The sequence below is a fragment of the Pipistrellus kuhlii genome, unplaced genomic scaffold (genome assembly GCF_014108245.1).
Source record: "Pipistrellus kuhlii isolate mPipKuh1 unplaced genomic scaffold, mPipKuh1.p scaffold_m20_p_16, whole genome shotgun sequence".
In the NCBI taxonomy this organism is placed as follows: Eukaryota; Metazoa; Chordata; class Mammalia; order Chiroptera; family Vespertilionidae; genus Pipistrellus; species Pipistrellus kuhlii.
This window is the reverse complement of record NW_023425471.1, coordinates 29,004,644-29,031,166: the sequence shown is the minus strand read 5'-3', so window position 1 is coordinate 29,031,166 and position 26,523 is coordinate 29,004,644. Positions and strand designations below refer to the sequence as shown.

At 39.4% G+C, this 26,523-nt stretch overlaps 1 protein-coding gene across 3 annotated transcripts in view; it reads right to left on the bottom strand.

The window, feature by feature from the left end:
- Positions 1-26,523, bottom strand: part of PHKA1 (phosphorylase kinase regulatory subunit alpha 1) — a 205,390-nt gene that overhangs the window by 57,426 nt on the left and 121,441 nt on the right. For all 3 annotated transcript variants that reach the window (XM_036439888.2, XM_036439889.2, XM_045582388.1), the window contains 2 exons: positions 5,800-5,878; positions 3,114-3,277 (listed from right to left, as the gene is read on the bottom strand). In XM_036439888.2, the coding sequence (XP_036295781.1) occupies positions 3,114-3,277; positions 5,800-5,878 (243 nt within the window). The remainder of the gene's footprint in view (positions 1-3,113; positions 3,278-5,799; positions 5,879-26,523) is intronic.

Sequence of the window (26,523 nt, the reverse complement as noted above, 5' to 3'; positions counted from 1 at the left end):
TTTTAAATTAAATATTTCAGTATTGATTCAAACACTGTGCTTTTCCAAGTATAAATGTTGTGAATGTTCATATAAAGTCTGAGATGTTAAGCATCCACAGGGGATATGCATTTTTTTAATTTCCATTATCCATAGCCAGAGATAATGTATTTGGATAATTTTAGTTACATCACAATCTAACCCACCAAACAAAATGACTGAATCTTGTGACCACAACATAGCACCAGAAGTAGGTTGTTTTAGCTCATGGGGTAAAAAGTGTGTGATCATTATATAAACTCATAGCATTACCATTTAAAAACTATGGTCATTTACCAGGACCCACCTGTTCTTCAACTTTTCTGAGACAATATTAGGGCCCCTGGAAGAAGTATGAGGTTAATATAGGAGAGATGGTGCAGGCATTTAATATGCAAGCATATGATAATAGTTGTGGTGGTGATGGTGATGGTGATGGTGGAGAAGGAGCAGAATAAGGTCCTTTGATTCTCACTGGTGTGATGCAGCTTTTGTGGGGAAGGGCATAAATCTTCCAGTAAACACTGAGTCTAGCTAAAAACAGACAGATTTCACAAACGGCAAGCTACAATTGCTAACAACAACAATGAAATCTCTATGTGGCCCTGGTGTTGAAAGGACTACAAAGCTCACATTTGTCTTTTTGGTCACCTCATTCATTTATTCACCAAATATTTATTGCCTACCAAGTACCACAAAGTATACTAGATGCTGAGTTCTCAGTGGTGAAGAACACATATGGTCCCTATGATCTTGGCCTCCCCCTCTTCCACATACATTATCTCTGGCTATGGATAATGGAAATTAAAAAAAAAAATGCATACCCTCTGTGGATGTTTAACATCTCAAACTTTACATGAACATTCACAACATTTGTAATTGGAAAAGCACAGTGTTTGGATCAATACTGAAAACTTCTAGGTCATTTGTGCATCAACTGTTTTTGTTTTTGTTTTTAATAATCTTTGGTGATCTCTTAAGATGTCTTTCTGTACTCTGATATGACTAATGGGGACTAAGAAAGCTATAAGAATGGGAACTCGTACTCAGGGATATCTTAATGGCAAATATTATAATCTTGAATACAATCTAGATTCTTTGGAGGAGGATTATAAAAATATGGGCTTGGAACAAATATTACTAATATAATATTGTATATCAACTATACTTAAAAAAATGAATCTGGAGAGAAGTGTTCTTATCATATAAGGGCTGGCAAGCAATAGACACATCCATTGTGAAACCATGAATGAGTAAATTCAGAGAGGAAAAAGTGACTCAGGATGCATAATATCAAATTAGGTAACACATATTATTAAAAACATGTATTTTAGAAATTAATCTAAGAGAACATTTGTTACAGATGAAAATCCCAATTACCCATGGAATAACAAATGACCTCAATAAATAATCACTAGAGGCCTGGTGCACGAAATTTGTGCACGGGGTGTGTGTGTGTCCTTCAGTCCAGCCTGCACCCTTCAAGGGATGTATGACTGCCCTCACTGGGATCAGGCCTAAACGGGCAGGTGGACATCCCTCTCACAATTCAGGACTGCTTGCTGCCAACTGCTCACCTGCCTGCCTGCCTGATTGCCCCTAATTGCCGTCCCCTGCTGGAATGGTCACCCCTAACCATCCTCCCCTGCAGGCCTGGTTTCCCACAACTGCCCTCCCCTGCTGGCCTTGTCACCCTTAACTTCCCTCCCTTGCCAGCCTGGTTGCCCCTAACTGCCCTCCCCTGCAGGTCTGATCCTCCCCAACTGCCCTACCCTGAAGACCTGGTCACACACAACTACCCTCCCCTTCTGGCCTGTTTGCCCCCAACTGCCCTCCCCTGAAGGTGTGGTCCCCCCCAACTGCCCTCCCCAGCAGGTCTTGTCCCCCCCAACTTCCCTCCCCTGTTGGCCTGATCACCCACAACTGCCCCCCCCCTGCCAGCCATCTCGTATCAGCCATCTTGTGTCCACTTGGGGGTGGCCATAGGTGGTGGCTATCTTTGACCACATGGGGACAGCCATCTTGTGAGTTGGAGTGATGGTCAATTTGCATATTACCTCTTTATTAGATAGGATTCTTGTCTGAGTTTTAAAAAGTTCAGCTTATACCAAGCTAGATATCATGACTTTTGTTATTATTGGTAACAGGAAATAACCTTATATTTAATGCACTTTCCCAACAAAGAAACTCATACTACTTTAGATCTTATAAAAACAAGTACAGAACGAATTAAATGGTATTTAGGTAAGTAAATGCTGATCCCAAAGAAGAAAATATTCCTTCTGATTGCTAATGTGATGGTCAATTATACATGAGATTATGTTTTGCTACCACATTAAGGAAAGCTAATTTATTTATTTTTTCTTTTCTCTTTATTTATTAAGAAGTAAATTAGCTGCTTTAATATATAGGCTAACACTTAAGTACTCAGACAAATCATGTTTAGTTAGAAGAATAATTTTCTCCTACTGCCCTTTTTCTTTTGGGATTCAAGTACGGTAATGCTTGCCCTGTCTAGGTCAGTATTTTAACATGTTAGGGTTCTTTTTAGACATTTAGGTATATTTAATATATGCCCCCATGATGTTTTCTGTCATCTTAGTATTCCTAACAACCAATTAGATGATGTTGTGCTTTATTTGTCTAGTTTGTAATATAAAAAGGCAACATGCATAATACCAAATAGGTTTTTTTTTTCAAACTATGCAGTCCTCCGAGGAGATTCTAAAGTACCCATATACTATTTTATATTTTAAAAAAAGCACTCTAAGCAATAGTGTACATGTATAGTTTTATTAAATATCTCTCACTCATCACTGTTTCCTGTCATTTTGAGATCACTAGCCATTTTATATGCCCAGCAGAGAACTCTTCCCTAATCTTAGTAAAGGATAGTCCAATTTCATAGTCCACAATCACAACAGAGATATTAGTCCAAGAACCAAAGGTAAGTAGGAGGATGAAAAGTAAAGCCAAACAAAAAGTGAATATATTAAATAGAAGTAAGACTGCTGGCAGTGAGATATATTAAGGGGATACACAACAATACTATATTCTTGTCCAGTAAAGCCAGTGCCTTTATGAAGCTTCCTTACCATTACTGGTTGAATCATAGCTATTCATCCAGTCACAGGATTCTAGCTCACTATAATCATTGTAATCTTCACTGTACAGCTTACTTTCAGGTCCAGGGTCCATGAAACTCAAATGTGTGCAGCAAGATGTTGTCAAAAACTCTGATAATTTACCTGTTTGAACCCTGACAATTAGAAGGTAAATAGGAAACAGAAACTTAGAAAAAATGCTTTTTAAAATAATACAATTTAGTAAAAAAGTTATGTTGGGCTATTACTAATTTTTATACATTAGTATAAATTATATAAAATTAAAATTGCACTGCACTCCTAGGTACAGTGCATTGTAGGTTATGGTACGTTAACAAAAACTAAAATTATGAGTTCACAATCCACCAGATCAGTTTGGCTTTCTTTCACTGCTAATCTGCTCTGTTGATAACTATGCCAAACATCTGGCCAAAATTTCCATTGGCTACCAGAGGAACTAGGAAAGAATGAAGAAAAATTATCACTAATCCATCACACATCATTTAAAAAGTACTCATAAAGACCATTTTGAAAATAAAAAGATGGTATTTGAAAATTTTATAAATTATAATAGACTACATCATACCCTCCCCCCTAATTATAAAGCCAATTGCAAAACCCAAAGGGAAAGTCAATAGTACTGATTTTCTAAAGAAGCCAGTTTGAAGAGGCTCCCAATGGCCAGATCTTGTATAATTTGAACATTGAAATAAATAATTATAGGAGTGAAGCATGATATAATAAACAAAATAAAAATGCATAAACCTATGCTGACATTAAAACTACAAAACAAAATGGGTAGGGGAAAGTTATTTTTTAAGGGAAAGGTTCCAAATAGTATATGTACACAGAATGATAGAAACAGAATCATCATTTTACCACTCCACTAATAATAAATGATTATCAATGGAAGTTAAGACCATTTGGTGAAAGACTGCTGGACAAAGGATGTGGAAAAACCTGACAGATAACACTTAAACCAATTTGAGGCATTCTGCAAAATAACCGACCTTCTGTCTTCAAAACTGTAATGAAAGATTAATGAAAGATTGGGGAATTGTACATTAAAAGACATCACCCTGGTTGGGTAGCTCAGTTGGTTAGAGCATTGTCCCCATATGCCAGTGGTTCTCAACCTTTTTAAAGCCATGACCCTTTAATACAGTTCCTCATGTTGTGGTGACCCTCAACCATAAAATTATTTTTGTTGCTATTCATAATTGTAATTTTGCTACTGTTAATGAATTGTAATGTAAATATCTGTGTTTTCCGATGGTGTTAGGCTCTGCAACAGCTGTTCTCAACCTGTGGGTCATAAATGCCAAGGTTTGGGTTTGATCCCCAGTCAGGGCATATACAAGAATCAGGCAATGAAACAACAACTCTCTCTCTCTCTCTGTCTCTCTCTCTCTCTCTCTGTCTCTCTCTCTCTCTCTCTCTCATAAAAAAGAAGACATCAAGGAGGTAAATAACTAAATGCCAATGTGTGATCTTTGATTGGATCCTGGAGTGGGGGGAAAAGCTATGGGAAGACATTATTGGGACAAATTGAAAATTTTGAATATGAGCTCTACATTAGACAATGTATTGTATCAGCAATAAATTTACTGAGTGTGGTGATTATATTTCAGTTATGTATGAGAATACCCTTGTTCTTAGAAAACAGAAACTGAAGTATTTAGGGAAGAAGAGTTGTGGTGTTTCTGGCTAACTGTCACATAGTTCAGCAAAAAAAAATCTGTGTATATGTGAGTGAGATAGAGAGGACGGTGGAGAGAGAGAGAGAGAGAGAGAGAGAGAAGAGAGAGAGAGAGAGAGAGAGAGAGAGAGAGAGAGAGAGAGAGAGAGAGAGAGAGAGAGAGGGAGGGAGGGAGAGAGAGAGAGAGAGAGAGAGAGAGAGAGAGAGAGAGAGAGAGAGAGGGAGAGAGAGAAAGAAAAGAGGGAGGGAGAAGTGGAAGGAAGGGCATGGGGGAGAGAGAAAATTTCAATACTATTTCTGTTAGCTTGAAATTTTTTAAAATAAAAACTTAGGGAAATAGAAAAGAAAAGCAGCCAGAATTCAATACTCCAATAGCCATTTTTAAAAGAATAATAATGTTTTTTGTCCATTGAATTGTTAAGATCTAGGCAAAGGTCAGAGTGAGGAAAAATTCCAATGCTTCTATATAACATTCAATTCCTTCATTCAAGCTGTCAAACACAAGCTTCTCTGACTAGGATGAGATTGTTATTGAAGATACATAGAAATACTATCATGCTAAGCGAAATAAATCAGACAGAAAAATTTAAGAACCATATGATTTCACTTATATGTGGGATACAAAACTGAAAGCAAAATGAACAAACAAAAAAATAAACAACACAAAAATACATAGACACAGACAACAGTATGGTGGTTACCAAAGAGTGATGAGGGTGGAGGCTTAGAAAAGGGTAAAGGTGGTCAAATATATGGTGATTTGCTATGGGTGGTGGATATACAATGCAATATACAGATATACAATTTTACACTTGAAACCTATATAATCTTATTAACTAACATCACCCCAATAAATTTAACATAAAAATGCAGCTATAAAAAAAATGATACACAGAAAGGCATAACAAATCCACAATTACTGTACGCAGTTTCCAAGTTTCATTTCATTTCACTAAAGAGTATGTAGAGGTCACTTACCTTGCCCCACCAAAATAGCCATCCTGCATTTTTCGTAGTGCTGCCAGGATACTTGAATTCAAGCTGGTTCCATTTTCATCTTGAAGAGATTAAAAAAAAATCTTTGTGGTTTTAACTTTTAAATAAGGGGAAGCTTTCACGTATTTCAAACCAATAGTCTGGAGTGAAGACTGTACAAATTAGACACTCCTCACTGACCACCCTATATTTCAACAATGCATCTGGGAGCCAGCAATACTGTAGAATGGGCAATTGGTAAGCGATGATGACCAACAGACAAAGTTCCTCAGACAGTCCATATCTTATTTATCATAAATACTTAGCACAGAGCCTGATAGCAGAACACTTGGCTATTGAATGCTTTCAATAATAGCCGCAACCATTAGTTGAATATTATGTGCCAAGCATTGTGCTAAATATTTTATATATGGTAATATTATGCTATCTAATGAGCTTTGGTTTATGTGTGTAGGCATAAAAATATTTAGAAGACTAACAATTATCTGATACTACATTAAGGAGACCATATTACATATATTCTTTTGTGATCCACTTTTTCTAACATGGACTTTGTAAAAGCTAAAAAATTATTTCATAGCAGAAATTTAGATTGTTTTTATATTGTAAGTACACAGTGAGGAAGATCACTGTACCTACATCTATATGCACTAATTATACTATCTCCTTAGGGGAAATTCTTACAAGAACTGTTAGGGCAAGGGAAACACAAAACATTTTATAGAGATTGTGAAATTGCTCACTAAAAAAGTCTAGTCAATTATATTTCCATTATTAGTACAGAAAGTGACTGTTTCCACACACCTTAAACAATAATAGACAAATAATTTCTTTAATCTGTATCTAGTATGTTAAAAAAAAAGCCATTGTTTTAATTTTATTACCAATAAGGCTGATTATGTTTTCATGCATATACTGGTCATTTCCATTTCTTTTATGAATTGCCTGTTCACATCCTTTCCTCATATTTCTATTAAGTAATTTATCTTTCTTTTAAATTCATTGAATAGGATTTCACTTATATGTGGAATACAAAATTAAAAGCAAACAATGAACAAACAAGAAAAACAAACAATATATGCACACCTATGTTTATAGCAGTCCAATTTACAATCGCTAAGATTTGGAAACAGCCTGAGTGCCCATCAGCAAATGAGTGGATGAAAAAACTGTGGTACCTCTACACAATGGAATACTATGCTGCTGTTGCTGCTGCAAAAAATAGCTCTTGCCATTTGCAACAGCATGGATGGACCTGGAGAGCATTATGCTGAATAAAATAAGCCAGACAGAGAAAAATAAATATCACCCAATTTCACTCATGTGTGGAATATAATGAACAACATAAACTGATTAACTATTGATAAAATAGATACAGAGGCACAGGAGCATGGAACAGATAATCAAGCCTCAGAGGGAAGGCAGAGGAGGGTGGGAGGTAGGGGTAAGAAATCAACCAAAGGACTTGTATGCATGCATATAAGCATAACCAAAGGACACAGACAGTAGGGGGTGGGGACATGTATGTGGGGTAGGGGAGAGGTCAATGGGGGGAAAAAGAGACATGTAATACTTAGAGAATTAAATTTTTTTTCAAAAAGCAAAGCTATGAAGTGCTATGCATAATAAATACTCACTTGTATGATGTCATATTAATAAAGTACAAACATTTTCATGTCAGAAAAAAAATAGCGACATACAAGCATGAGAAGATTGTTGAACCTCAGAGGGAATGCAGGGGAGGATAGGTGAGAAGAGATCAACCAATGAGCTTATATGCACATATGCATAACCCTGGACACAAACAATGAGGTGGTGTGGGGTTGAGGGATTGGGAGCAAGCTGGAAGAGGTTAATGGGGTATTGAAATAGGAGGACCTATGTAATTAGAGACCCAATGCACAAAGATTCGTGCAAGAATGGGCCTTCTTTCCCCTGGCTGCCAGCACTGCCTTGGCTCCAGCCAGAGCTGCCTTTTTGCTCTGGCCTGGAGCTGTCTTTCTGCCTTCCCATGCTACCTAGAGGCCCGGAGCAGCTGGGGCAGTGTGGAACGCCTGTGTCATAGCCAAGGTGACGATACAAGCATCCTGCCTTGCCTCTGGCTGCTTGGCACGGCACCTGCATGTGCAAATTAACGCACCATCTTTGTTGGGTTAATTTGCATACTCATTCCTGATTGGCTAGTGGGTGTTGCAAAGGTACGGTCAATTTGCATTTCACTCTTTTATTAGTGTAGATACTTTCAATAATAAAGATTTAGGCCAGAACAGCATGCACCAGCAGCCACCGGACACATCCCTGCCCCCTGGAGGCATTAGGCCAGTGCCTAAGCCCCCCGTGGAGCACGCTGGGTGTCGTCCCATGAGTCCTGCGACCTTGGGCCTCATCTGGGAGTTGGAGGTGGTGTCCGAGCAGCCAATCAGGAGTATGTAAATTAACCCAACAAAGATGGTGGGTTAATTTGCATACACAGGTGCCAAGTGGTGGGGGGCGGGACCATGGCGACAACACAGGTGTTCCACACCACCCCAGCTGATCTAGGCCTCTGGGCAGCGTCGGAAGGCAGAAAGGTGGCTCCAGGCCAGAGCAAAAAGGTGGCTCTGGCCAGAGTGAAGGCGGTGCCAGTAGCCAGGGGTAGAAAGGCCCATTCTTGCATGAATCTTCATGCATTGGGCCTCTAGTGATAATATAAGTGTAATATGCTAATTATACCAGGCAGCCAAATGACCTTCCAGACATCCTTCTGGACAACCTTCTGGATGAAGCCGGGACTGTGAGGGCTGAAGGCAGCTGCTGTGGCTGTGAGGACTGAGGGCAGCCACCGCGGTCTCAACAGCCAAACACCTTGTATGAATTTTGTGCATCAGGGTCTCTTGTAATGTAATAAAAGTTATGTGAATGTAGTCTCTCTCTCACTCAATATCTGATAACTCTGAAGATTATGAAGTAACTAAGGAGTGGATAGCATAGAAAGCGTGGGTACAATTTAAAACTTATGAATTATTTATTGCTTTGGCTGGGTGGCTCAGTTGGTGGTTGGAGTGTAAACCTGTACACCAAAAGTTGAGGGTTCTATTCCCAGTCAGGAAACATACGTAGGTATTTTTTAGGTATAATTCCAGGTCAGGATGTATACGGGAGACAACCAAGCAATGTTTTTCACATCGATGCTTCTCTCTCTCTCTCTCTCTCTCTCTCTCTCTCTCTCTCTCATCAATAAACATATTCTTTGGTGAGGATAAAAAAACGTATGAATTATTTATTTCTGAAAATGTTTTCTTTTAACTTATCTTTATTGCTGAAAGTATTAAAGATGTCACCATTCCCCTAACCCCCCATTTACCTTCCCTTCTCCCTATTCCCTTCCCCTCTACTGTCTATTTTGGGGCCATAGTTGACTTCAGGTAACTGGACCCAATGAAAGCAAAACCAAAGAAAGATAGGTGGAGACCAATGAATTTGGATTGCTATCACATGAATGTTTTAATTTTCATGGATCTATATTCTCTTATTGTTTTTAGATTTAATAAGTATTCTTGTACATTTCCACTCCCATAAGAAATTTAGATTCAGCTTATACATATATATGTGTGTTCTTATTTAGATTTCAAACTGCACTGAATTGATAGATTAATTTAATGAGAATGTAGATCTTCTCAGTATTAACTATTTCCATCTAGCAACATGGTAGTTTTCCTCCTTAGTAATTAAAATATTCTTTTATGCTGTTCTTTAGTTTTATAATATTCTCATCTAGTTTCATGCATGTTTTCTTTATAAGCTTATTCTTATATTATTTATTTGTCTAGAAATCTGGCAATTTTATCTAGATTTACAAATTCTAATTGGTATTCTTTTTTAAAAATATATTTTATTGATTTTTTACAGAGAGGGAGAGGGATAGAGAGCTAGAAACATCGATGAAAGAGAAACATCCATCAGCTGCCTCCTGCACACACCCTACTGAGTATCTGCTCACAACCAAGGTACATGCCCTTGACCAGAATCAAATTTGGGACCCTTGAGTCTGCAGACTGACGCTCTATCCACTGAGCCAAATCAGTTAGGGCTAATTGATATTGTTTTATAATTTTTATAGTCTCCTCCATTTCTGTGGCTATAATACCATTCTCATTCCTAATGTTGTTTTCATTACATATTTTTCCTTTTTACTGTGAAGTCTACTTTACCAGATATTAACAAAGCCACTTATTAATTTTAAAAATTAATTTTACATGGTATATCTTTTCTCATTATTTTTATTTCTGTTTACCTATACTACTATATATGAAATGACTTTCAAGGAGACAATATATGTGTGGGTCATTTTTTATCCTACTCTGCCCATCTCAGTCTTTTAATTGGTATATTTAAATTTTAATTTACAGTTAATTTATATACAATATTTGAGTTAAGTCTGGCATTTTACTTATTGTTTTCTGTTTATTCCTCTATTATTCATTTCCCTATTTTCTTCTCCCAGCTTTTCAAAACACATAAATGAAATTCATTTCGATTTATCTATGTTTTTTATGACACATTTTAAAAAATAACTGTGTAATAGTCTATGGTGTGGACTTGTCTAATTAAAAAAATTATTGAAGTATAGTTGGCACATATCATTATATTAATTTCAAGTGTGCAACATAGTAATTTGGCATTTATATACCTCACAATATCATTACCTTCTGTCACTGTGCAGCTCTTAGGATACTAGAGGCCAGATACACAAAATTCATGCACAGAGGGGTGTGTGTCCCTCAGCCTGCACCCTCTCCAATCTGGGATCCCTTGAGGGATGTCTGACTGCTCATTTAGGCCCGTTCGCACTGGGATTGGGCCTAAATGGGCAGTTGGACATCCCTTTCACAATCCAGGACTGCTGGCTGCAAATGGGCCGCCTTCTTGCCTGCCTGATTTCCCCCTAATTACCACTCCCCTTCCAGCCTGATCGACACCTAACTGCTCCCCTGCTGGCCTGATTGCCCCTAACTGCCCTCCCTTACTGGTCAGGTCACGCCTAATTGGTCTAACCTGCCAGCCTGGTCACCCCTGCAGACCTGGTCACCTCCAACTTCCTTCCCCTGCTGGCTTGGACACCCCTAACTTCCCTCCCTTGCCAGCCTGGTTGCCCGTAACTTCACTACTCTGCAAGCCTGGTCCCCCCCAACTGCCTTCCCCTGCAGGCATGGGTTCCCCTCAACAGTCCTCCCCTGCAGGACTCATTGCCCCCTACTGCCCTCATCTGCAGGCCTTGTTGTCCCCAACTGTCCTCCCCTGCAGGACTGGTTTCCCCACCCCCAAATGCCCTCCCCTGCAGAACTGGTCCCCCTCAAATACCTTCCCCTGCTGGCCTGGATACCCCACAACTGTCCTCCCCTATAGTCCTGGTCGCCCCCAAATGCCCTCCCCTTTAAGCCTGGTCCCCTTCAACTGCCTTCTCCTGGAGGCTTGGTCACCCCTAACTGCCCTCCCTTGCAGGCCTGATTGCCCCCAACTGCCTTCTCTTGCAGGCTTGTTCCCTCCCAAATGCCCTCCCCTGCTGGCCTGATCATTCACAACTGCCCTTCTCTACCAGCTATCTTATGATGGCCATCTTGTATACACATGGGGGCGGTCATCTTGTGTGTTGGAGTGATGGTCAATTTGCATATTACCTCTTTATTATATAGGATTATTGGCTATATTTCCTGTTCTGTAAACTACCCAATATATCCCTGTGGCTTATTTTGTAACTGGAATTCTGTACCTTTTAACTGCCTTTACCCATTTCTCCATCCCCCTCCACTAAGTTTCTTCTTTGTATCTGTGATTCTGTTTCTCTCTTATCTGTAGTCTTTTTAACTTTATGTATAAATTTCTTAGGGGTTATTCTAGGTATTATAATATACATAGAAACATACATTATACATACACCACTGCTTACTAGTGTCAATGATAAAGTGATGTCTAGAAAGTTACCTCCCTTTTAGTTCCTTACCTTCATCTGTTTATAATATAACTAGAAACCTGGTGCATGAAAGTTCATACATCTGGGGGGGGGGGGGGGGAGTCTCAGACCTCTGGAAGCCTGGGAGCCCTCAAAGGATGTCCACTTGCCAGCTTACGCCTGCTCCCTGGGAGATCAGGCCTAAGATGGCAGTCATCCTTCTGGCAGATGAGGAGCCTTGGGTGAGTTGGCCTAAGCTGCAGTCGGACATCATTATCTTTGCAGTGGAGGTGGGAGAGGCTTGCACCATCACTGATGCACTCACAACCATCAGCCTGGCCTGGGGAAACACACTGACCACCAGGGGCCTCTCCTGAATTGAGCATCTGCCCCCCTGGTGGTAATTACATGTCATAGCAACAGGTCATTCTCAGTTGCTTTGCCGTTAGGGTCAATTTGAATATTACCCTTTTATTATATAGGTCTAGAGCCCCTCATGCACTGGTAGGGTCCCTAGCAGCTGCCAGCAGCTGGCCAGGACATTCCTTCTTTCCATGCTGCCCCCTAGTGGTCAAGACACGTCATAGCAAGTGTTCAAACTCCTGGGGGTCACTTTGTACATTAGGCTTTTATATATATATAGACTAGAGTAGGGGTGTCGAACTCAATCAGAGAAGGGGCCAAAATCTAAAATCCAGCCTAAATCGCGGGCCGAATGGTTTACTGAACAGTCATAAACTGTCATTGTGATGGAAACGCAGCGGAGTGCAGTGATGACAGCGCGGTGTGGGCCACATTGCAAGGCCTGGCGGGACGGATTTGGCCCGCGGGCCTTGTGTTTGACACATGTGGACTAGAGGCCCAGTGCATGAAATCATGCATGGGGAGAGGAGGGTGTCCCACAGCCCAGCCTGTACCCTCTTCAATTTGGGACCCCTTAGGGGATGTCCAGGAGTCAGACATCCCTCTCACAATATGGGACTGCTGGCTCCTAAATGCTTGCCTGCCTGCCTGATTTCCCCTAACTGCTTCTGTTTGCCAGCCTGATGGCCCCCTAGCCACTCCCCTGCTGGCTTTATTGACACCTAACTGTTCCTCTGCTGGTCTGATGGACCCCAACTACTCTCCCTTGCCAGCCTGGTCCCCCAAACTACTCTTCCCTGCAGGCCTGGGTCCCCCACAACTGCCTTCCCATGCCAGCCTGGTACTCCCACCTGCCCTCCCCTCCTGACCATCTTGTGGTGGCTATCTTGTGGCAGCCATCTTGTGATGACATTATGGCAGCAGCTTTGTGAAGATGCCACCTAGTCTTTTAGTATATAGGACTAGAGGCCCAGTGCAGGAAATTTGTGCATGGGTGGGGTGTCCCTCAATCCAGCCTATATCCTCTCCAATCTGGACTGCTGACTCCTAACCATTTGCCTGCCTGCTTGCCTGTCTGCCTGTAACTGCTTCTGCCTGCTAGCCTGATCACCCTCTAAACACTTCCCTGCTGGACTGATTGATGCCTAACTGCTACCCTGCCAGCCTGATCATCCCCAACTGCCCTCTGCTGCCAGCCCAATCACCCCCAACTGTCCTCCACTGCCAGCACAATCACCCCCAACTGCCCTCCCCTTACTGAAATCTGCCTCTTCCACTGGGACTCTCCTCCTCCACATGAGGAGGCAGAGATGCCAGGACAGGCCTCCTCCACACCACACAGAGCCACAGGACTCCTGATTCTGCTGAGCATGCAGGCATAATGAATAAAAATGGCAACAAACAAGTACCTATCAGTAATAACTTTAAATGTAAATGGATTAAATCTCCCAATTAAAAGACATAGGATAGCTGAGCAGATAAAAAACACACATGAACCATATATCTGCTATCTAAAGGAAACCCACCTCAGAAAAAAAGGACTCACACAGACTGATGGTGAAGGGATGGAAAAAGGTTTCTCAGACGAATGAAAAAAAAAAAAAGCTGGGGTAGCAATACTTGTATCTGACAAATTAGATCTCAAAGTGAAGGACATAATAAGAGATAAGGAAGGCCACTTTATAATAATAAAAGGAGAAATCCAACAAGAAGAAATGACACTAGTAAACATATACACACCCAATACAGGAGCACCCAAATACATTAAAAAACTTGCGGAGGATATCAGGGTAGAGATTGACAGCAATACAGTCATAGTAGGGGACTTTAATACCCCACTATCACCATTGGGCAAAACCTCAAAATAAAAAAATCAGCAAAGAAACATCAATCACAAATGACTCACTAGATCAGATGAAATTAATTGACATCTTCAGAACATTTCAACCCAAAGCCACAGAATATATGTTCTTCTCAAGTACACATGGGTCATTTTCAAAGATAGACCACATATTAGGACACAGGCAGTCTCTTCAAATTCAAGAAGATATAAGTCATATAAAGCATCTTCTCAGATTACAGTGGCATAAAAACTAGAAATTAACTACAATGAAAACAATTTTAAAAATCCAACACCTGAAGACTAAATAGTATGCTATTAAATAGTGACTGGGTTACCAGAGAGATCAAAGAAGAAATAAAAAGCATCATGGCAACAAATGACAATGAAAACACAACAATCCAATATCTTGGGACACAATGAAAGCAGTCTTGAGAGGGAAGTTCATAGCTCCTCAAGCCTACAGCAAAAAACAAGAAACATTGGTAATAAATTACCTAACCCTACAACTCAAAGAGTTAGAAAGAGAGCAACAAGAAAAGCCCAGCATAAGCAGAAGGAAGGAAATAATAAAGATCAGAGCAGAGATAAATGAAATAGAGGCGAAAGAAAACCCAATACAGTATACATAAGTTCAATAAAACCAAGAGCTGGTTCTTTGAAAGGATAAACAAGATTGATGAACATCTAGCCAGGCAAGAAGCAAACAGAGAGGACCCAAATAAACAAAATCAGAAATGAAAAAGGTGAAATAACAATCAATCCCACAGAAATACAAATGATTAGGAAAAAATACTATGAACAACTCTACTTCAACAAATTGGACAGCCTAGATGAAATGGACATATTCCTAGAAAAACACAAGCTCCCAAAACTCAACCAAGAAGAATAAAAAAACACAAATGGGCTGATAACTATCGAAGAAGTTGAAACAGTGATCAAAAATCTTATAGCAAACAAAAACCCTCATCCAGACGGGTTTACAGGTGAGTTCTTCTAAGCACTCAAAGAAGAATTAAAACCTATCCTCCTCAGACTATTCAAAAAATTCAAGAGGACGGCACACTTCCAAGCTTTTTGTTTGAAGCCAGCATTACCCTAATCCCAAAACCAGATAAAGACACCACAAACACACACACACACACACACACACACAAAACAAAAAAACAAAAAAAAAACCCACAAACAAACAAACAAAAAAAAAACCCTACAGGCAAATATCCTTGATGAACATAGATTCTAAAATTGTCAACAAAAATTCTAGCAAATCGAATTCAGAAATACATTAGAAAGATCATACACCATGACCAAGTGGGATTTATACCAGGGAGGCAAGGATGGTACAATATCTGCAAATCAATAAATGTAATATATCACATAAACAAAGTGAGAGACAAAAATCACATAATCATATCAGTTGATGCAGAAAAACATTTGACAAAATCCAACACCTTTTCTTGATAAAAGCTCTCAGCAAAGTTGGAATAGAGGGATTATACATCAACATAATAAAAGCCCTACATGACAAACCTTCAGCCAATATCATACTCAATGGGCAAAAACTAAACTCATTTCCTCTAAGAACAGGCAAAAGACAAGGATGCCCATTTTCACCACTCTTATTCAACATAGTATTAGAAGTACTAGCAATAGCAATCAGATAAGAAGAAGAAATAAAAGGCATCCAAAGTGGAAAAGAAGTAAAATTGTCCTTATTCACAGATGACATGATACTATACTATACTTAGAAAACCCCCAAGACTATCAAAATACTAGTACACCTAATAAATGAATTTGTCAATGTAGCATGATATGAAATTAATGCCCAGAAATCTATGGCCTTTTTATACAACAATTTTGAACTCACAAAAAGAGAAATGAAAAAAAAAATCCCATTTACCATTGCACACACACACACACACACAAATAAGATACTTAGGAATAAACTTAACCAAGTACGTAAAAGACCTGTACTCAGAAAACTACAGGACATTGAAAAAAGAGATAATCAAATGGAAGAACATACCATGTTCATGAATTGGTAGAAGCAACACAATTAAAATGTTCATACTACCTAAAGCAATCTATAGATTCAATGCATTATCTATTAAAATACCAATGGCTTATTTCAAAGATCTAGAACAAACTCTCCAGAAATTCATCTGGAACAAAAAAAGATCCATAATATCCAGAGCTAACCTGAGAAAGAAGAACAAAGTAGGAGGGATCACAATACCAAACATAAAACTATATTACCAAGCCCTGGTTCACAAAACTTCCTGGTACTGGCACAAAGAACAGACATATAGACCAATGGAACAGAATAGAGGACCCAGAAATGGACTCAAGCCATTATACTCAATATTTGACAAAGGAGGCAAGAGCATATAATGTATCAAAACAGCCTCTTTAATAAATCATGCTGAGAAATTTGGTTAGATACAAGCAAAAAATAAAAATAAAATAAAAAAAGAAAGAAAGAAAGAAAGAAAGAAAGAAAGAAAGAAAGAAAGAAAGAAAGAAAGAAAGAAACTAGACCACCAACTTACACCATAGGCAAAACAAACTCAAAATGGCTAAAGGACTTTAAAGTAAGACCGGAAACCATAAAAATCCTAAAAGACTACATAGGCAGCAAAATTGCAGACATAACATAGCAATATCTTTACAGACACAGATCCTAGGGCAAGAGAGACTCTAAGGAGAAAATAAACAAATGGGACTACATCAAAATAAAAAGCTTCTGCACAGCAAGAGAAACCATCAACAAAACAACAAGAAAGCCCACTGCATGGGAGAACATTGCCAATGTTATCTCTGATTAGGGTTTAATCTCCAAAATTTATGGGGAACTCATACAACTTAACAAAAGGAAAATAAGCCAATCAAAAAGTGGGCAATGGAGAAGAACCAAGATGGCGGCATAGGGCAGACACCTGAATGCAGCCTACCACAACAAGTTTGAATTTAGAACTGAAAAACAGGAGAAACATCACCCTGAAGCGCTGGACTGCTAGCTGAGGGGAGGCTCTACCATCTGGGAAGGAGAAAGAAGGCTGAACCTCAGGAACTGTGAAGGTACAGAAAACTATGCGCGCGAAAAAGCAGCCACAGAGTTTGCTGCAGGCTTGCTTGTGGAGCGCGGAGAGGGCTGGCTGAGTTTGCTACCGGCTTACTCCATGCGCGGAGAGGGCTAACAGCTAATGAGCGGCTGGCTTTCTGGTTCGGGAGGAAAACAGAACCACCCTATTGTGCTGATAGATGGCCCCAGACAGGGAGAGGCCAGACTGTCGGGCAGTGGGCCGGGATCACTCGGAGGTGTGTGAAGCCAGCGGCCATTACTGTAGGACTCAGAAACCAGGCCCTCATAGGGAGGGGCTGAATAAAGCTTGTCTGCAGCACCCGAGACTATGCCCCATCCAAGCAGAGCACAAAGTGGCTAGCTTCCTTGTTCGCTGCCAATAGGACTCTCCTAGGGAGGGGAAGACAGGAATCTAAAGCTTGTCTGTGCCTATACCAAAGAGGTGCCTGAACCTGCAACCAATTGTGCGGGATTCAACAAAGCTTGTCTGTGCCACCCCGAGACTCCGCCCATCCAAGTGGAATACAGAAACTCTCCTAGCTGAGACACTTCTGATCCTAATAGACAATTGGCTTTGAGATCAACGCTTCCCAGTGATACCAACAACAAGCAAGGCTTAACAACAAGACTGCACACACATCCCACAAAGGGCTACACCAAGACTGTCCACCTCAGGTAACTGGGAGGCTGACTCACTGAACCATATAGGACACCTTAGCACACAAAGCCACCCTACCAACTCAGGGAAGCTGTGAAAATGCCAAGACAAGGAAATAGATCACAAGCAAAAGGAATGGAGGAAAAGAAGAGACTGGATATATATAGAGTTCAAAACCACGCTTATAAGGTTTTTCAAGAATTTCCTTGAAAAGGGTCGATAAGATCTATGAGGAGATGAAAAGGGATCAACAAGAACTAATAAGGGATCAATAAGAAATAATAAGGGATCAACAAGAAATAAAGAATACATTGTCTGAAATAAAAAATATTATAGAGAGTCCTAAAAACAAAATGGAAGATCGCAAGAATCAAGTCAAAGATTTGGAACATAAAGAGCCAGAAGACACTCCTCTGCAGAAGCAAGAAGACAAGAGAATCCAGAAAGTTGAAGTTAATGTAAGAAACCTCTGGGACAACTTCAAGCGAACCAACATCAGAATTATGGGGTCCCAGAAGAAGAGAGAGAGCAAGATATCGAAAACTACTGAAAGAAATAGTGACAGAAAACTTCCCCCACCTGGTGAAAGAATTAGACTTACAAGTCCAGGAAATGCACAAAATTCCAAACAAAAGGAATCCAAAGAAGACCACACCAAGACATATCCTAATTAAAATTCCAAGAGCAAAAGACAAAGAGAGAATATTAAAAGCAGCAAGAGCAAAGCAGGTAGTTACCTATAAAGGAGCACCCATAAGATTGTCAGCTGATTTCTCAACAGAAACCATGCAGGCCAGACGAGAATGGCAAGAAATATTCAAGGTAATGAATAGCAAGAACCTACAGCCAAAAATAATCTACCCAGCAAAGCTATCACTCAGAATCGAAGGCCAGATAAAGAGCTTCACTAATAAATAAAAACTAAAGGAGTTCATCACAGCCAAACCAGAATTATATGAATTGCTGAAGGGGGTTCTTTTGGAAGAGAAAGTAAATAAAGATAAAAACTATGAACAACAAATATGTAACTATCAACAGTGAATCTAAAAACCAAGGGAATTAAAAAAATATGATGAACAATATTAACTGGTGAATATAATAGAATCAGAGGTATGGAAGGGGAGTGGACTGATGATTCTCGGGGAAAAGGGGAGAGGAGGGTGTAGAAAGAGACTGAACATAAACTGTGCACCTATGGATGAGGACAATGGGGGGTGGGAAAAGGGCCGAGGGTGGGGTGGGAAACTGGTGGAGGGGAGTAATGGAGGGGGGGGAATGAGGAACATTCGTAATAATATGAACAATAAAGATTTATTAAAAAAAAATAGTGTGCAATAGACCTAAATAGACACTTTCAAAAGAGGACAGTCAGAAAGCCAAGGGACACATGAAAACATGCCCAAACTCACTAATCATCCAAGAAATGCAAATCAAAACAACAATGAGGTACCACCTCCCACCTGTCAGAATGGCTATCATCAACAAATCAACAAAGGACAAATGCTGCAGAAGATGCAGAGAAAAAGGAACCCTTCTTCACTGCTTGTGGGAATGCAGACTGATGCAGCCATTGTAGAAAACAGTATGATGTTTCCTCAAAAATTTAAAAATGGAACTACCATTTGACCCAGTAATACCACTTCTAGGAAAATATTCCAAGTAAACAGAAACACCAATCAGAAAGGATATATGCGCCCCTATGTTCATAGCAGCACTATTTATAACAGCTAAGATTTGGAAACAGCCTAAATGCCTATCAGTAGATGACTGGATTAGAAAACTATGGTACATTTACACAATGGAATACTATGCTGCTATAAAAAAGAAGTAATTCTTACCATTTGCAGCAGCCTGGATGGAACTGGACAGCATTATGCTAAGTGAAATAAGCCAATCAATGAAAGAAAAAATACCACATGGTCTCAGTCATTTATGGATAATAAAGAATATTATGACCTGATGAACAAAAAGATTGATACAGAGTCAGAGAAGCATTGAACAGATTGTCAAATTACAGCAGGAAGGCTGGGGAGTATTGGGAGGGGGTGTTAAGAGATCAATGAAGGACTTATATGCATGCATATAAACCTAACCAATGGACACAAGATACTAGAGGGTGGGGTGAGGGCATGTGCCAGGAGATAGGGGAGGTTGGGGAAGGTCAATGGGGGGAAAAGGAGACATATGTACTACTATTTTTAATACTTTAAACAACAAAAAAATTGACATGGAGAATAGTTACTATATTTATACATATTCTTACCCTTTCCACTATTCCTTTTTTTCTTAATGTTTCGATATTCTATCTTGCATTATTTCCTTTTCATTTCAACATCTTTCTTTAAGCCATTCTTTTAGGACAAATCTACTACAAACAAATTCATTGAATTTTCTTTTTATCTGAGAATGTATTCTTCCCCTTTATTATTTTTTAAATTTACCTTTATTGTTGAAAGTATTACAGACGTCCCCCTTCTTCCTCATTGCCCATCTCCATCCCACACCCACCCATCCCAGGCCTTCACCACTCTATTGTCTGTGTCAATGGGCTGTGTATATATGCTTATAAGTTCACCAGTTAATTTTTCTGCACTCACTCCCACCTTTCATCTGAGATTCGTCAGTTTGTTACATGCTTCTATGCCTGGATATTTTAGTCATCAGTTTATTTTGTTCACTAGATTCAACAAATGAATGAGATCATATGATACTCATCTTTCTTTGACTGGCTTATTTTGCTTAGCATAATGCTCTCCAAGTCCCTCCATGCTGTCTCAAAGGGTAAGGGATCCTTCTTTTTTTTTTTTTTACTGATGCACAGTATTCCACAGTGTGAATATACCACTGCTTTTTTATCCACTCATCTACTAATGGGCACTTGAACTATTTCTAGGTCTTAGATATTGTAAATAGTGCTGCTATGAACATAAAAGTGCATATATTCTTTCTGACAGGTGTTTCAGGCTTCTTAGGGTATATTCCTAGAAGTGGGATAACTGGGTCAAAGGGCAATTCCATTTTTAATGTTTTGAGGAAACTCCATACTTTTTTCCATAGTGGCTGCACCAATCTGCATTCCCACCAGCAGTATACTAGGGTTCTCTTTTCTCCACATCCATGCCAGCACTTATCATTTGTTGATTTTTTTATGGTAGCCATTGTGACAGGAATGAAGTGATACCTCAATGTTGTTTAATTTGCATCTCTCTGATGATCAGTGACTGAGCATTTTTTCATGTCTCTTGGCCATCTGTCCACTTTGGTGAGGTATTTATATAGGCCCTTTGCCCGTTTTTAAATTGGACTTTTTTCATTTTGTTAATTTGTATGAGTTCCTTATATATTTAGGAAATTAACCCATTATCAGGTGTGTCATTGACAAGTATGTTCTCCCATAGAGTGGGCTCACTTTTCATTTTGTTGATGGTTTATTTTGCTGTGCAGAAGCTTTTTTTAATGTAGTCCTATTTATTTATTTTCTCCCTAGTTTCCTTTACCCTAGGGCTATGGTCGGCAAACTACCGCTCTCGAGCCACATGCGGCTCTTTGGCCCCTTTAGTGTGTCTCTTCCAAAAAATACCACAGCCTAGGCGAGTCTATTTTGATGAAATGGTGTTAGAAGAAGTTTAAGTTAAAAAAATTTGGCTCTCAAAAGAAATTTCAATCATTGTGCTGTTGATATTTGGCTATGTTGATTAATGAGTTTGCCGACCACTGCTCTAGGAGATGTATCGGCAAACATATTTCTACCAGAGATGTCTGAGATTTTGCTGCCTATAGTTTCTTCTAAGATTTTTATGGTTTCATGACTTATATTTAAAGCTTTTATCCATTATGAGTTTATTCTTATGTATGGTATAAGTTTCATTTTTTACATGTATCTCCAATTTTCCAAACACCAGTCTCCTTTTTGAAGAGACTATCTTGACTCCATTGTGTGCTTTTGCCTCCTTTGTCAAATATTAATTGAGCATAATGACTTGGGTCAATTTCTGGGTTCTCAGTTCTGTTAGATTGATCTATATGCCTGTTCTTGTGCCAATGCCAGACTGTTTTGAGAACAGTGGCTTTATAGTGTAACTTGATATCTGGCATTGTAATCCCTCCAACTTTCTACTTCTTTCTCAACCTTGTTTTGGCTATTCAGGTATGTTTTGGTTCCATATAAATTTTTGGAATGTTTGGTTTAGATCTGTGAAATATGTCATTGGTATTTTAATAGGGATTATATTGAATCTATAAATTGATTTGGGTAGTACGGACATTTTGATTATGTTGATTCTACCTATCCATGAACCCAATATATTCTTCCACTTGTTTATCTCTTCCTCTAGCACTTTTTTCAACATCCTATAGTTTTCTGACTACAGGTCTTTTACCTCCTTGGTTAAGTTTATTCCAAAAGATCTTACGTTTTTGTTGTTATAATGGTATCATTTTTTTTTTTTTTTTTAGTTTCTCTTTCTGAGAGTTTGTTATTGGTGTATAAAATGGCCATCAATTCAGGGTCTTAATTATGTATCTTGCTATGCCGTCAGTTTTATTTATTAAGTCTAGTAGTTTTTGGTTTAGTCTTTATGGTTTTCTATGTATAATATCATATAAGTAATGATATTACTGTGAATAATGACAGTTTTACTTCCTCCTTTCCAATTAGGATGTTTGTTTGTTTGTTTGTTTGTTTTTGTTTTTGTTTTGTGTTTTTTGGTTTTTGTTATTTATTTTTTTTTGTCTGATCACTGTGACTGAGACTTCCAGTTGAATATGAATGGTAAAAGCAGAAATCCCTGTATTGTTCCTGTTCCTATTGGGAATGGTTTTAGTTTTTGCCCACTGAATAGGATGTTGGCTGTAGTCTTTATTATGTTCAGTTATGATCCCTCTGTTCCCACTTTGCTAAGAGATTTATCAGAAATGGGTGTTGGATTTTGTCTATCACCTTTTCTGCATCAATTCATATGATCATGTAATTTTTGTCTTCTAACTTTTTATGTGATGTATCACATTTATTAATTTGCAAATATTATACTAGCCTTACATTTCCCGGGATATATCCCACTTGGTAATGATGTAATGTATTTTTTAATGCACTGCTAGATCTGATTAATTACTATTTTCTTGGGAATTTTGGTATCTATATTCATTGGTATATAGATACAATTATTTTGCAATTATTTTTCTTTGTAATGTCTTTATTTGCTTTAGGAATTGTGCTAATGCTGATCTCATAAGAAGAGCTTGGAGGTGTTCTTTCTTGGATTTTTTGGAATAGTTTGAGAAAGATAAGTGTTACTTACTCGTGGAATGTTTGTTAAAAATTCCCTTGTGAAGCCATCCAGAGGAGGGCTTTTGCTTGCTGGGAGGTTTTTAAATTACTGTTTTAAATTCATCAGTAGTTATTGGCCAATTCAGGCTTTTTTATTCTTCCTGATTGAGTTTTAAAAAATTGTTATTTCTCTTGGAATAGGGCCATTTTTTCCCCAGCTTGTCAAGCTTGTTGGAATATAGCTGTTCGTAGTATTTTTTTACAGTCTTTACAACTGGGGGTGGTTGTTGCTTCACCTCTTTTGTATCTGATTTTGTTTAGTTGGGTCCTTTCTCCTTGTTACTTGATGAATTTGGCTAAAGATTCATCAACCTTGTTTATCTTTTCAAAGAACTTACTCTTGTTTTCATTAATCATATATCTGTATGATATTAATCAACAATATATATATATATATATATATATATATATATATATATATATATAATTTCTATGTGATTTATTTCCACTCTGATCTTTATTATTTCCTTCCTTCTACTTGGGGCTTTTCTTATTATTGGCTTTCTATTTCTTTAAATAGTAGGGTTACATCGTTTATTACAAGTTTTTTCTTGTTTTGTGAGGTAGGCCTGTGATGCTATGAATTTCCCTCTCAGGAACACCTTAACTGTATCTGATAGATATTGGGTTGTTGTGTGATCATTTTGATTTGTTTCCAGGAAGTTTTTTTTTTGTTTTTTTTTGTTGTTGTTTTTGTTTTTTTTTTATTCCTTGATCTCTTTGGTAACCCATTCCTTGTTTAATAACATGCTATTTAGCCTCCATGTGTTTAAATGTTTTTTAGTCTTTTTATTGTACTTGACTTGTAGTTTTATTCCACTGTGATCTGAGAAAATGCTTAATATTATTTCAGTCTTCTTGAAATATACTAACATCTGGTATATCTTTGAGAATGACTGATGGGCATTTGAGAATAATGCATATTCTGTAGCTTTGGGGTGAAATGTTCTGTAAATGCCAATCAATTCCATCTGATCTCGTGTATAATACAGGATCTCTGTTTCCTTGTTAATTTTTTTGTTCAGTAGACTTACCCAGTGATACCAATGAGTATTAAAGTCCCCTACTATGATTGTATTGCTGTCCATTTTTCCCTTAAAATGTACCCGAAGTTTTATATATATGCACTTGTACTGGGTGCATATGTATTTATCAGGGTCATATCCTTTTGTGGTATCAATACCTTTAGTATTATGAAGCCTTCATTATCTCTTCTTATGGCCTTCATTTTAAAGTCTATTTTTTCCAAATATGAGTACAGCTAACATAGATTTTTTTCATTTCCATTTGCCAAGAAAAATTTTTTCCATCTCTGCACTTTCATCCAGTGTTGAGTATTTTGTTCTGAGTTGGATATGTTACAGATAGCTTATACATGGGTCATCTTTTCTTATGCATTCAGCTACCCCATCATATGTCTTTTAATGGGAGTATTTGAGTTATTTACATTTAAGGTTATTATTGATAGGTATTTATTTATTATTTATTTATTTATTTATTTATTTATTTATTTTTGCTATTCTTATTCTTTATTCCTGTGTACTCTTTCTCTCTATTCCTTCTTCTTACAACAATTCCTTTAGCATTTATTGCTGTGCTTGTTTGGTGTTAATAAATTCTTTCAGGTTTTTTTTTTAAATCAATCTTTATTGTTCATATTGTTACAAAGGTTCCTCATTTCTTCCCCCCTCCACCAGGTTCCCACCCCACGTTCTGCCCCCTCCCCATCCCCCATTGTCCTCATCCATAGGTGCAGTTTATGTTCAGTCTCTTCCTCACTCCCTTTCCCCGATAGTAAATCTCTTTTCAGATAGTAAATCAGTTACTTAGCATTTTCTCATATCAATAATACCACCACATGCCCAATGATACATTTCACACAAAAGACATTTCCAAATAGGTCAACCAGCCTCATCCAGACCCCACCCAAGGCACTCACAGATCAACACCCCAGCCCTATACTAACTCAACACATCCAGATCTAAGCCTTCATCACTTGATTCAGCAGACCCTCAAGTTCCCACAAAAGTTTCCAGCCATGTCTGAGAGGCAGCCGTGGGGCAGGGGCAGGCGAGGAGCGAGCTGTTCCGGGCCTGGCTGCTCCGGGTCTGGCCTCTGTTGCTTTGGTTCATTCCACAACCAGCTGCTCCGGGTCTGGTCACCGCCGCTCCCAACCTAGTTGCTCTGGACCTGGCTGCTGCTGCTCCGGGCCTGGCCGCTCCCAGCCTGGCAGCTGCTGCTCCTGGCCTGGCCGCACCCGACTCGGCTGCTGCGGGCCTGGCCACTCCCAGCCTGGCAGCCGCTGCTCTGGGCCTGGTCACACCCGACCCGGCTGCTCCGGGCCTGGCCACTCCCAGCCTGGCAGCCGCTGCTCTGGGCCTGGCCGCTCCCAGCCTGGCAGCCGCTGCTCCGGGCCTGGCCGCTCCCAGCCTGGCAACCGCTGCTCTGGGCCTGGCCGCACCAGACCCGGCTGCCCCGGGCCTGGCTGCTCCGAGTCTGGCCGCTCCCAGCCTGGATGCTCCGGGCTTGGCTACTGCTGTTCTGGGCCTGGCTGCTCCCAACCCGGCTGCTCTGGGCCCGGCTTCTCCGGGCCCGGCCACTCTGGGTCTGGGTGTTCCTGGACTGGCCACCCTGGGCTTGACTGCCTCCGCCTCAGGCCTGGCTGCCACTGCCCCAGGTCTGGCTGCTCCAGTGCTGGCTGTTGTTGCTCTGGTTCTGACTGCTGCTGCTCTGGGGCCTGGCCATTGCTGCTCTGGGCCCGGTTGCCACTGCTTTGTGCCTTTCAGTCAGTCGACTACCTGTAGCTCTGGGCGATTTCCACTCTACATTTTAGTTGTATTCCATTGAAATTGTTGTGTGCTGCTGCGGTTAGGTGTCTACCCGAGCAGCCATCTTGGATCCTCTCCAGGTTTTTTGGGTTTTTTTTTATATTGTGTTTTTGTTGTTGTTTTCATTTTGTAAAGCAAAGCTCTTTATTTTACCTTCACTTTTGAATGGTTGCCTTCCTGGATAGAGTACTCTTGGGTTCAATTATTTGGTTTTCATTATTTTGTATACTCATGACATTCCTTTCTGGCCTGAAGTGTTTCTATTGACTGACAGTCTAATGGGACCACCCTTGGAGGTAACATTCTGTTTCTCTCTTGCCCTCTTTAAGATTCATTCTTGTCTTTGATGTTTAGAATTTCAATTATGAATCGCCTAGGTGTGAGCCTTTTGGGGTTCATTTAAATTGGGACTCTCTGTGTTTTCTAAACTTGGGTGACCTTTTTCTTCAGCAGGTTAGGGAAATTTTTCTGCCATTATTTCTTCAAAAGGTTCTGTATTCCTTGCCAAGATTCTTCTTTTCAGCTCTCTTATGATGCTAATGTTATTACATTTAATGTTCCAAATCTCCCTTACACTGTCCTCCTGCTTTTTAAATTTTTTTCCAATTGATACTCTGAGTGGGTGTTTTTCTACCTTGTCTTCTAATCCACTCCTTCAGCCTTTAGCTTCTTCTAGTCTA